At 41.0% G+C, this 12650-nt stretch overlaps 1 protein-coding gene across 1 annotated transcript in view; it reads right to left on the reverse strand.

Annotated features, from left to right (window-relative positions):
- Window positions 1-12650, reverse strand: part of lrrk1 (leucine-rich repeat kinase 1) — a 266364-nt gene that overhangs the window by 165137 nt on the left and 88577 nt on the right. Inside the window, exons 7-8 of the mRNA XM_060941094.1 lie at window positions 9285-9511; window positions 1902-2029 (exon numbers count right to left, since the gene is read on the reverse strand). Coding sequence (XP_060797077.1) covers window positions 1902-2029; window positions 9285-9511 — 355 coding nt within the window. The remainder of the gene's footprint in view (window positions 1-1901; window positions 2030-9284; window positions 9512-12650) is intronic.

The following is a 12650-nucleotide window of genomic DNA, read 5'->3' on the forward strand; positions in this document are numbered from 1 at the left end:
TTATCTGTATCAGAGGACATTTTTGCTTGTTTTTCTTAATATTACAATTTTTAAAAATATATATATGTTGAGTTTCATTTTTTTAATCATTTGCTGCATTTTATAATTCTTTGTATACCCTGATTATTTTATTTCCACTACACAGAGAACCTCAATGGAAATAAGTCCCCTACTGGTCTTTTTTGAGTATAATATACTGTGGTACAATTTTTACTCATTCACCATTGTATACTTTACAATTTGTGAGTTGATGTATCTAATGTACTCTGTTTTTTTAATACCAAATAAACAACAAAAAAATTAATACTAATATGGTGATTTCATAGTACAGCAGGATCTAGAAACTGATCTACAATACTAAGGAATGCTTTACTTATGCACCACTTATAAAACATTAATGAAACTGACACTTCGTACACTTATTACATAAAATGTGATGTTTAACAGTCGCTTTAGTTATAGAGATTGTTGTCATGTCATATATTTCACGGTGTTAAGGGAAAACTCCAGGATTTTTTTTTTTAACTTGACCCCATTTTCCCATCTCTTTGGGTCCAAATATTTACTAAGGACAAAAAGGATTGAAATCAGTCCAGTTCTGGGCTAGAACACGATAACCAGTAACCACAAAACATCTATCCATCATCTGTAGCCGCTTATTCTGTCCTACAGGGTTGCGGGCAAGCTGGAGCCTATCCCAGCTGACTATGGGTGAGAGGCGGGGTACACCCTGGACAAGTCACCAGGTCATCGCAGGGCTGACACATAGAGACAAACAACCATTCACACTCACATTCAATTTAGAGCCACCAATTAGCCTAACCTGCATGTCTTTGGACTGTGGGGGGAAACCCACGCAGACATGGGGAAAACATGCAAACTCCACACGGAAAGGCTCTTGCCGGCCGCTGGGCTCTAACCCAGGACCTTCTTGCTGTGAGGCGACAGTGCTAACCACTACACCACCGTGCCGCCCCCACAAAACATCATCTGCATCAAAGTAAACCACTTGTTTTCAATGCTGACAGGCTCGTAATGTTATTATAAATGCCTGACAACATGGAAAGGATCCAGACAGAGATACACCTGTGTGAATTTACCTCAATAACTGTAAAGGAAGTGAATAAAATTGTTTCTACACTCATTATTTTACATTTCTCTTCTTCCGGTCTCCGACACAGCGAAACATTCACTGCCTGTAGTCGGTTATTGCAGGGGGATGTTTTCTGATGCTTACAAAAAGGATCCTTTCCATGTTGTCAGACACTCATTCATATTGCCATAATCAGCTAAATATTTAGACATTACGTTGGAAACGGACTTCATAATTTCTGCAGGACATCTCCTTTCGTCAGTGGTGAAAACAAGCAGTTTACTTTGACGCGGATGTTTGCCCGAGAGGATTAGATCACATAGCCTTTTTGTTGTTGCCAGTTGTAGCATTCTAACTCAATACTGGACTGATTTCAATCAATTTTGTCCCTAGTAAATATTTGGACCCAACGAGATGGGAAACTAGGCCCAGGTAAAAAATAAAAAAATAAAATTTTTAAAAAATCCCAGAGCTTTCTTTTAAATGATGGCATGTGATGACCCGACTACTCCGGTCCATACGCTTTTCTGACTGATTATGGATGAACAGCAAATGTCAACTTGTTTGGCACTCATGGATCTGGGAACCAACCTGATAATATAACTATGTATTTCCTAGAAATCATGAAGAAGGAATTGTATCCAGACCTGAAGGCTCTAATCAGACTCATCAGTCCTAATCACACAGCACTCAATAAGAGTTCTTCCAAATAACCTGTTCCAAAATATTATATATATATATATATATATATATATATATATATATGTGTGTGTGTGTGTGTGTGTGTGTGTGTGTGTGTGTACTGTACCATTCGGGATGCTGAAAAGGACACGGAGTTTGTTCTTGGCTGCGAAGATTCTCTGGATCTGGCCGAGATGCAGAAATCCAACTGGGAGACTCTCCAACTCATTCTCACACAGATTAACCTGGCGTAATCTTCAGAGGACACACACACACACACACACACACACACACACGAAGAGCAGTGAAACAGAGAAAGAGCTGTAACAGGCAGTTAAGACCCACAAATATTTAAATAGCAAAACTCTCTTGACTCTTTATGTTCAAACTGCCAACAGTGTTTTAGCTTCATGACATACTTGGACTATGACCTAGTGAACAAGTATGGAGAGATTTTCCCGATGGAGACTATAACAAACTTGTGCAAGTCCCTCTGCATAAGGGTATCTGACAAATAAATGCAAATACAAACATCCTGGATGCAGATATCTCGGAAGGAAGACCGTCCTGCTGTCTCCGTTTGTTCAAACGTCTTCATTTCACTGAAACTAAAGAGGCACTGGGGCAGCATGGTGGTGTAGTGGTTAGCACTGTCACCTCACAGCAAGAAGGTTCTGGGTTTGAGCCCAGTGGCTGACGGGGGCCACTGTAACTAATTAATGGAACCCGCTAGAAGGGAATAGAACACGTTTTTATTCCATCGAAAAAGTGTCCTGTAGGTATAATAATATAGGATAGTGCATAATTGGTGTACATGTGTGTTTAGTTTGTGTAAGAGGAGTATCATAGCGTAAAACATTGCTTTGCATCTACAGGTTACACAATCGTGACATCTCTGTACAAATTTTGTGATACAGAGTGCTCCTATGGAGTTTATGCTTGCAATGTTGTTATGAAATAAACGTCTCCTTATTAAAGGTAGACTGCCTTTCAGATTTTAAGTGTAGGACAAACATTTTTTTCCCTGACACCCAATTATTTTTGTTTAGTGGAGCGAAAGCTACTGAATTCGAATCACAGACTTCCAGTTTTATTAGTTTATTTTAAAAATAGAACAATTAACGAATTGAGAGCCACCTGGCCCTAAATTCTTTGCTATTTTTCCTGCTTCACCATGACCCAATTCAAGATTCTATGTCATGCATCACATGGTGGGCTTTTCCCATTTGCACAAGGCATTGTGTGATACAAATTTGAAACAGGAGAGAAAAATGGAGGACGTGAGTGTGCGAATGAAACATGAAAGACCGACTACAGTAACGGAAAGCGAGCAGAAAAGATGTTATGTTGCGAAGGAAAGGAAACGCAGGACCAAACTAATAAATATCGGCGGTCAGCGAGCACCTCGGTGTGATCAGCTGTTCGTTTAGCGACAGAATGATGTAACTGTCAGTGCACGGTCAAGGTAAACCTGTAGATGGCAGTAATGCAACACTGTGGATCCCAGCTGCTGTAAAACCCTAAAGAAGAAGAAGGTAAACCTGCGCATGCGCACACGGACTTCCTCTGTCTGCTGATTGCGTGAAGTGAGCGATTTCATGCACATTAATTTGCTCAGGAATCCCTTCAAATTATAAAAGCTTCCCAGCAACAGAATGGCCTGATTATATTTGAGATATTACAGAAATAAACATACATCACAATGACCAAATTTCAGAGGGATTTCTTTATTATGAAATAAAGATGAACTATAATATGTCAATGGTATACAAAATAATATTTTATAATAATGAGTTCATTATTATTTATCTGTTGAAATATTTCACAATACTGTATATTGACTCATTTATAGGCATGTTTACTCATTTTATTAACTATATTCATATAACCAGTATTTTTATTTATTTCATTTGAACTATAATGACCTGAATGTATAATGAAATAGATCGAGAATGCTGTTAGTTCATGTCCTTTGGTCATTAGGGCTACAACATACACTACTGCACACTGTAGCACATCATATTAGACCTTTTATGAGTATGCTTATTAGTAAATGCACACGGTAAAGGACCGATACGGAGCCCAGTATCAGCACTGCTGCATCCCTTTTTTTCCTCCTTTTCTTTTTAGATTTTGTAGTATTTTTCATGATTGTAAATATTGTAATTATTGCACATTATCTTTTTTATCTATCTTAATTTGTAACATCTGATATGTATTTTTATCATGAAATAAAGACATTATTATTAATAATTTAAAGGTAAATATAATCTATATGTGGGTGGATCCAATGCTCTAGACATTTATCCTATATTATATTTATTCACTTAACATTTTGTACATTGTTCCAAAGCAGAAATCAGGCTCTAAATCAGGTGGAATAAAAAGTAACATTAAGAGGAAACAGACTAAAAACGGAACCCATTAGTTTCTGGGTTGATGGCGTTATACAGTCAAGACACTGAAATGTCAAACATTACAAAATGTGTTAAAAAACAGGATGTTGGGAAAAGTGAACAGGAGTGATAAGCGTGAAATAAAAAATGCAAGCCTTTATAGTAAGGTGTTATTCAATGCAGAACAAACTGAATAGCAAGCGCAGAAAAAAACCTAAACAGACTTTCTCACTTAATGCGATTTTAAATCTTGAGCATCCTGAAATTAGGCTGCTGGACAAATGAAGATTTATGTAGGAATTATGGAATAATTAAAGGCTCTAAATAAATATGGGTCATTTAGAACACTACATTGACATTTATAAATCACACCTCATTAAAATGATGTATTATCTACATTCTAATAACTACTGTGCTCTAAAGGAGTCATTTTCTAGCCCTTTATATTCATATATTTTTTTTTATTAGAATGATGTACCAACCTTCTAACAAATATTTTATTTATTTTAATATACATCCAAATAGTGATACTACATCTAAGTAGTTTAAAAGCAGACCCTCATGCATGCCACTTTCCCCCCTCTGGCTGATGCTCAATTAGCATTCTAATGACTATGTAGTGCAGAGTGTATAACAATGTATGAAGTAAAGCAAGCTAACAGAAACAGGCGATTTGGATTAATTTTGTGTTGCAAGGACTCATCTCATCAATCGCTTTATCCTGTAACTACAGGGTCGCAGGCAAGCTGGAGCCTATCCCAGCTGACTACAGGCGAAAGGCGGGGTACACCCTGGACAAGTCGCCAGGTCATCACAGGGCTGACACATAGACACAGACAACCATTCACGCTTACGGTCAATTTAGAGTCACCAGTTAACCTAACCTGCATGTCTTTGTATTTGTACCTGCATTTATTTATTGAGGAAAATGATCCAATATTACATATTTGTCAGTGGCAAAAGTATGTGAACCTCTAGGATTAGCAGTTAATTTGAAGGTGAAATTAGACTCGGGTGTTTTCAATCAATGGGATGACAATCAGGTGTGAGTGGGCACCCTGTTTTATTTAAAGAACAGGGATCTATCAAAGTCTGATCTTCACAACACGTTTGTGGAAGTGCATCATGGCACGAACAAAGGAGATTTCTGAGGACCTCAGAAAAAGCGTTGTTGATGCTCATCAGGCTGGAAAAGGTTACAAAACCATCTCTAAAGAGTTTGGACTCCACCAATCCACAGTCAGACAGATTGTGTACAAATGGAGGAAATTCAAGACCATTGTTACCCTCCCCAGGAGTGGTTAACCAACAAAGATCACTCCAAGAGCAAGGCGTGTAATAGTCAGTGAGGTCACAAAGAACCCCAGGGTAACTTCTAAGTAACTGAAGACCTCTCTCACATTGGCTAATGTTAATGTTCATGAGTCCACCATCAGGAGAACACTGAACAACAATGGTGTACATGGCAGGGTTGCAAGGAGAAAGCCACTGCTCTCCAAAAAGAACATTGCTGCTCATCTGCAGTTTGCTAAAGATCACATGGACAAGCCAGAAGGCTATTGGAAAAATGTATTGTGGACTGATGAGACCAAAATAGAACTTTTTGGTTTCAATAAGAAGCGTTATGTTTGGACGAAGGAAACCGCTGCATTCCAGCATAAGAACCTTATCCCATCTGTGAAACATGGTGGTGGTAGTATCATGGTTTGGGCCTGTTTTGCTGCATCTGGGCCAGGACGGCTTGCCATCATTGATGGAACAATGAATTCTGAATTATACCGGCGAATTCTAAAGGAAAATGTCAGGACATCTGTCCATGAACTGAATCTCAAGAGAAGGTGGGTCATGCAGCAAGACAACGACCCTAAGCACACAAGTCGTTCTACCAAAGAATGGTTAAAGAAGAATAAAGTGAATGTTTTGGAATGGCCAAGTCAAAGCCCTGACCACTGAACATGGGGGCCCCCAAGGATGTGTGCTAAGCCCCCTCCTCTTCACTCTGCTGACCCATGACTGCACACCAACATCCAGCTCAAATCTCTTCATTAAGTTTGCAGATGACACGACTGTGGTGGGTCTCATCAACAATGGCGATGAGACAATCTACAGGAGTGAGGTGAGCCGCTTGGCCATGTGGTGCAAGGACAACAATCTCCGTCTGAACGTAGAGAAGATGAAGGAGATTGTTGTGGACTTCAGGAGAGAGCACACCCAGCATGCTCCACTATCTATCGACAGTGCTGCAGTGGAGAGGGTGAGCAGCACCAAGTTTCTGGGTGTGCACATCTCTGAAGACCTGTCCTGGAGCAACAACACTGCATCACGGGCCAAAAAAGCCCAACAGCGTCTGTACTTCCTATGCAAACTGAGGAGAGCAAGAGCCCCGGCCCCCATCATGCGCACTTTCTACAGAGGCACCATCGAAAACATCCTGACCAGCTGCATCACCGTGTGGTACGGCGCCTGCACCGTGTCCTGCTGCAAGTCTCTGCAGCACATCATGAGAGCAGCTGAGAGGATCATTGGCGTCTCTCTCCCTTCTCTAATGGATATTTATCCCGCCTCACCTGCAAAGCCATCAGGATTGCAGGTGACCCCACCCACCCATCTCGCAGCCTCTTCAGCCTGCTGCCGTCGGGGAGGAGACTGCGGAGTCTCCAGGCCAAAACCAGCAGGCTCAAGAACAGTTTCTTTCACCAGGCAGTCAGGAGGCTCAACTCCCTCCCTGTTCTGCCCCTCCTCCCCCCTCTGCCCCCTACCACAGATTCTGCCCGTACAACCCCCTGCCCCCCCTTCAGCATCTGACATGTCATCCTCACAGTTCCCCCCCCAACACACACACACACACACACACATACATCTCATTGTTCATTAACACACTGAACTCAGGGACTGCACATCTCACTTTACCTCGCTCATTTGCACTATTCCGCACTACCTCATCTTAACAACTGCTAGTTTGTTTATACTGCTTATTTCATGTTTCATGTTCACCTGCTATACCTCAAGCGCCCTTGACTGTTTGGTTATTTGAACCAATTTATGTGTGTGTGTATGTATATATGGAGTGTTTAGTCTACGTCTAGTTCATATCTAGAGTGTTTATACTGTTTATATTGTCTGTTTGAGTGTTTATTCTGTGTGTAGTTCTTATCTAGTGTTTACACTGTTTATATTGTCTGAGTGTTTAGTCTATGTCTTGTTCTTATCTAGTGTTTATACTGTTTATTTATACTGTTTATATTGTTTGAGTGTTTAGTCTGTGTGTAGTTCCTATCTAGAGTGTTTATACTGTTTATATTGTTGTTTTTTTTCAATTATTCTGTTTTTTATTTATTGCATTGCCTGTTTGCACCGTGGGTCAGAGAGGACTGATATTTCATCTGTGCTGTATGTCGAGCATGTATAGCATATTTGACAAAGTTGACTTGACTTAATCCAATCGAAATGTTGTGGAAGGACCTGAAGTGAGCAGTTTATGTGAGGAAACCCACCAACATCCCAGAGTTGAAGCTGTTCTGTACGGAGGAATGGGCTAAAATTCCTCCAAGCCGGTGTGCAGGACTGATCAACAGTTACCGGAGACATTTAGTTGCAGTTATTGCTGCACAAGGGGGTCACACCAGATACTGAAAGCAAAGGTTCACATACTTTTGCCACTCACAGATATGTAATATTGGATCATTTTCCTCAATAAATAAATGACCAAGTATGATATTTTTGTCTCATTTGTTTAACTGGGTTCTCTTTATCTACTTTTAGGGCTTGTGTGAAAATATCATGATGTTTTAGGTCATATTTTTGCAGAAATATAGAAAATTATAAAGGGTTCACAAACTTTCAAACACCACTGTATCTAGATTTTGGATCCACAAGGTGAATATCAACAGTGTTTTGATATGGAATTTATGATGACTATCGTCAAGGGGGCGGCACGGTGGTGTAGTGGTTAGCGCTGTTGCCTCACAGCAAGAAGGTTCTGGGTTCGAGCCCCGTGGCCGGCGAGGGCCTTTCTGTGTGGAGTTTGCATGTTCTCCCCGTGTCCGCGTGTGTTTCCTCCGGGTGCTCCGGTTTCCCCCACAGGCCAAAGACATGCAGGTTAGGATAATTGGTGGCTCTAAATTGACCGTAGGTGTGAATGTGAATGGTTGCCTGGGTCTACGGTATGTGTCAGCCCTGTGATGACCTGGCGACTTGTCCAGGGTGTACCCCGCCTGCCTCTCACCCATAGTCAGCTGGGATAGGCTCCAGCTTGCCTGTGACCCTGTAGAACAGGATAAAGTGGCTAGAGATAATGGATGGAGAGATGGATGGACTGTCGTCAAGACATTTTCTTCAGATTTTAAGAGTCAGAGATTTCCTAGTGTCAGCTGTACTGTAATTCATAAGACCTGAGTGAGTAGTTCTAAAGCCCAGCGCACATGGGCGAATTCTCGTCGCAAGCATATTGCGATTTTTGGACACAAGTTTCCCCTTCCGGCTAGCTGTGCATGTGCGTTATCTGCGACCAGGGGGCGATTTGGGGAGGGGGATGCAAGTCACATGGAAATCATGTGACTACTTCGCGGGCGGGGATGCAAGTCATGTCGCTACTTCGCGGGCAGGGATTGACTTAACCTTTGGAGGTGATCGCTTCATCATCGCAAAGACACGCACACACGGCGATATCTGTGCAACAAGTCAGCGACTGGCGATTTTTTGTCGTAGAATATCAAGCATGTTTGATACCTGTGATCTGTTGCAAGTAACAAAAAAAAAAAATATATCGCCCTTGCAAGTGTCCACACACGAAGTGATTTTTCGCTTGCGTCAAAAAGTTGCGCACCCAAGCAACGGAAAATCGCCCGTGTGCGCTGGGCCTAAGACTTTATGAAGTGTGTCCAAACATTTGCACACACCAAAAATCACTATTTTTTTCTTCAAATGTTTTACTTGATCAAATATAAAAGCAAATGCACATTAACATCTGCAGAAAATGTTATATTCTTTTCACTTCAAAAAGCAAAAAATATGCACTTTGGTGAGGGGTGTCCAAACTTTTCCATACAATTGTAAATGTGCGCACACATTTGAAACCCTTATGCAGGTTGGCCTTGTTTTTTGTTGTACTGTACCTGATGCAGATGATCTCCTGAGAGGACTGGGGTGTGTGCAGCTCTTTGATTTTGTTGTGTGAGAGGTTGAGTGTGCGCAGGTTTATGAGGCCCCACGGCACCACAGATGGCAGAGAGCTCAGGCCATTGTGTGACACATCCAGCACTGTGATCCTGGAGGAAACATCCAGGAACCAGTCCAGCTCCAACCATGGCAGCTTTAACCCTGACCACTGCACACTCACAGGCTGCAGATGAGAATTCAGAGAGGAAAAATATTAATCCATATTCAACAGTACCAATGCTGCTACTATAGAGATTTCACCCACTCATATGCACATAAACACACACAAGCACACTGCTTCCAAAAGTTGCCTCGTCACATAATCTATTTGTTTCTAATTTGCTGAACGTCACTGAAAGAAGAAGAAAGGAGTCATATTGTGATTTTGATTTATGAGGCATGAGTAGATAAAGAAAGATAAATATTACAGTGATCAGACAAATATAGATAATTAGTATACATACGGGCCCCTTTTTCCAAGGAATAAAAACATGTATTCTATTCCCTTCTAGCGGGTTTATTGATAGCATGCAATATTATTATCATATCACTTATCCTCTGTGTATTACATCACTCTCCCTAATGGAGAATGAGCATGGAATATTGTTATAATATTGCACGTTGTCAAGACAACATGATGTCACACATCGAAGATCCAACGACAAAATTTTTCTGCTGCGCATATGCAGAATAATTTCTTTATTGGCCGGGAAAGAGAGAAGACAAGGCTAATCCAGTGCTTGGTTTAAGCACTAAATAAATAAACTGAAACTAAAGATGCGCTGAACACCCGAAAGGCTACCAAAACTTCATTATATATTCTTCACGCATATTTACAAGAGAAAAACATACCAACGGACATCGAAAAACTGGAAAAGAGACACGTCGGAGATGTAAAACTTCCCTGCTAGCGAGCAACAGGGACAGTTTGTAAACAAACATGGCCACGAGGTTTGCTTCATTAAAAGCGGAAGATTTTGAGAGAATTTTGGCTGCCAGGTCGTTCCGTCGTGCGTAGCTGTTGATGTTGATTTTAAAAGTAACTAGGTAAATTACACAGGGAGAAAAAAAACAATAATAATAATAATAATAATAATAATAATAATAATAATATTGGGGGCGGCACGGTGGTGTAGTGGTTAGCGCTGTCGCCTCACAGCAAGAAGGTCCGGGTTCGAGCCCCGTGGCCGGCGAGGGCCTTTCTGTGCGGAGTTTGCATGTTCTCCCCGTGTCCGCGTGGGTTTCCTCCAGGTGCTCCGGTTTCCCCCACAGTCCAAAGACATGCAGGTTAGGTTAACTGGTGACTCTAAATTGACCGTAGGTGTGAATGAGAGTAAGAATGGTTGTCTGTGTCTATGTGTCAGCCCTGTGATGACCTGGCGACTTGTCCAGGGTGTACCCTGCCTTTCGCCCGTAGTCAGCTGGGATAGGCTCCAGCTTGCCTGCGACCCTGTAGAACAGGATAAAGTGGCTAGAGATAATGAGACGAGATGAGATAATATTCGGATTGACTGCGCTAGCATTGGCCTGCGCTAGCACTACACCAGCTAGAAGGTAACTGGACTGCCGCGCTAACAGCACTGAGTCGCAGGTAAGCTCATGTTGGCCTTCACTAACACTACTGCTGAATGCTACGCCAGCTAGAAGGCAACTGGACTGCCGCACTAACAAGCACCAAGTCGCAGGTAAGCTTGCGTTGGCCTTCAGGAATGCTGATATGAAAAGAGTGTGTATGTATAATAATAATAATAATAATAATAATAATAATATTGGCTGGCTTTTTTTCGTGGTCTATCAGATATATTCCATTCATCAAGCATGATACTGGATTCGTCTTCGACTTGTTCAATATCGTGCTAGTTGAACGGAATATATCTGAAAGACCACAAAAAAAAAAGCCAGGCAATATTATTTAAATATTAGCATGGCAAGTCTTAGCATAGATAAATAAATCTTCGTAGATTTATATACAGTACCAGTCAAAAGTTTGGACACATCATCTGATTCAATGGTTTTTCTTCTCATCTCATCTCATTATCTCTAGCCGCTTTATCCTTCTACAGGGTCGCAGGCAAGCTGGAGCCTATCCCAGCTGACTATGGGCGAAAGGCGGGGTACACCCTGGACAAGTCGCCAGGTCATCACAGGGCTGACACATAGACACAGACAACCATTCACACTCACATTCACACCTACGGTCAATTTAGAGTCACCAGTTAACCTAACCTGCATGTCTTTGGACTGTGGGGGAAACCGGAGCACCCGGAGGAAACCCACGCGGACACGGGGAGAACATGCAAACTCCGCACAGAAAGGCCCTCGCCGGCCCCGGGGCTCGAACCCAGGACCTTCTTGCTGTGAGGCGACAGCGCTAACCACTACACCACCGTGCCGCCTGGTTTTTCTTTATTTTTATTAATTAAAAGACACTTCATGTCTTAAGGTAATGGTGGATGTCATTTCTCTTTCCTTAGCTGAGAGGTTCTTGACATAATATGGATTACTACAGTAGTTGAATAGGGCTATTTACTGTATTATTATTATTTAATATTTACTGTTTGATCTCAAACGCATTAAGAAGGCAAGAAATTGCACTAATTAACATTTGACAAGACACCTTTTAATTAAAAAGCATTCCAGGTGATGACTTCAGGAAGCTGGTTAAGATAATGCTAATACTGCACAAAGCATCACCAAGGTAAATGCTGGCTACTCTGAAGAATCTAAAATATGAAATATTTTGGAGATTTTTTTAAACACCTTTTTGTTTACCTCTTAATTCCATATATGATACATGTTATTTTACACTTTTGATGTATTCAGTATTGTTCTACAATGTAGAAAATAGTCCAAATACAGAACAACCTATGAATGAGTAGGGGTGTATAAACTTTTGACTGGTACTATAGCTATTAGCATAGATACAGTAGTGCTTGAAAGTTTGTGAACCCTTTAGAATTTTCTATATTTCTGCATAAATATGACCTAAAACATCATCAGATTTTCACACAAGTCCTAAAAGTAAATAAAGAGAACCCAGTTAAGCAAATGAGACAAAAATATTAGACTTGGTCATTTATTTATTGAGGAAAATGATCCAATATTACATATCTGTCAGTGGCAAAAGTATGTGAACCTCTAGGATTAGCAGTTAATTTGAAGGTGAAATTAGAGCCCGGTGTTTTCAATCAATGGGATGACAATCAGGTGTGAGTGGGCACCCTGTTTTATTTAAAGAACAGGGATCTATCAAAGTCTGATCTTCACAACACACGTTTGTGGAAGTGTATCATGGCACGAACAAAGGAGATTTCTGAGGACCT

This window comes from Neoarius graeffei, chromosome 15 (assembly GCF_027579695.1).
Source record: "Neoarius graeffei isolate fNeoGra1 chromosome 15, fNeoGra1.pri, whole genome shotgun sequence".
Classification (NCBI taxonomy): Eukaryota; Metazoa; Chordata; class Actinopteri; order Siluriformes; family Ariidae; genus Neoarius; species Neoarius graeffei.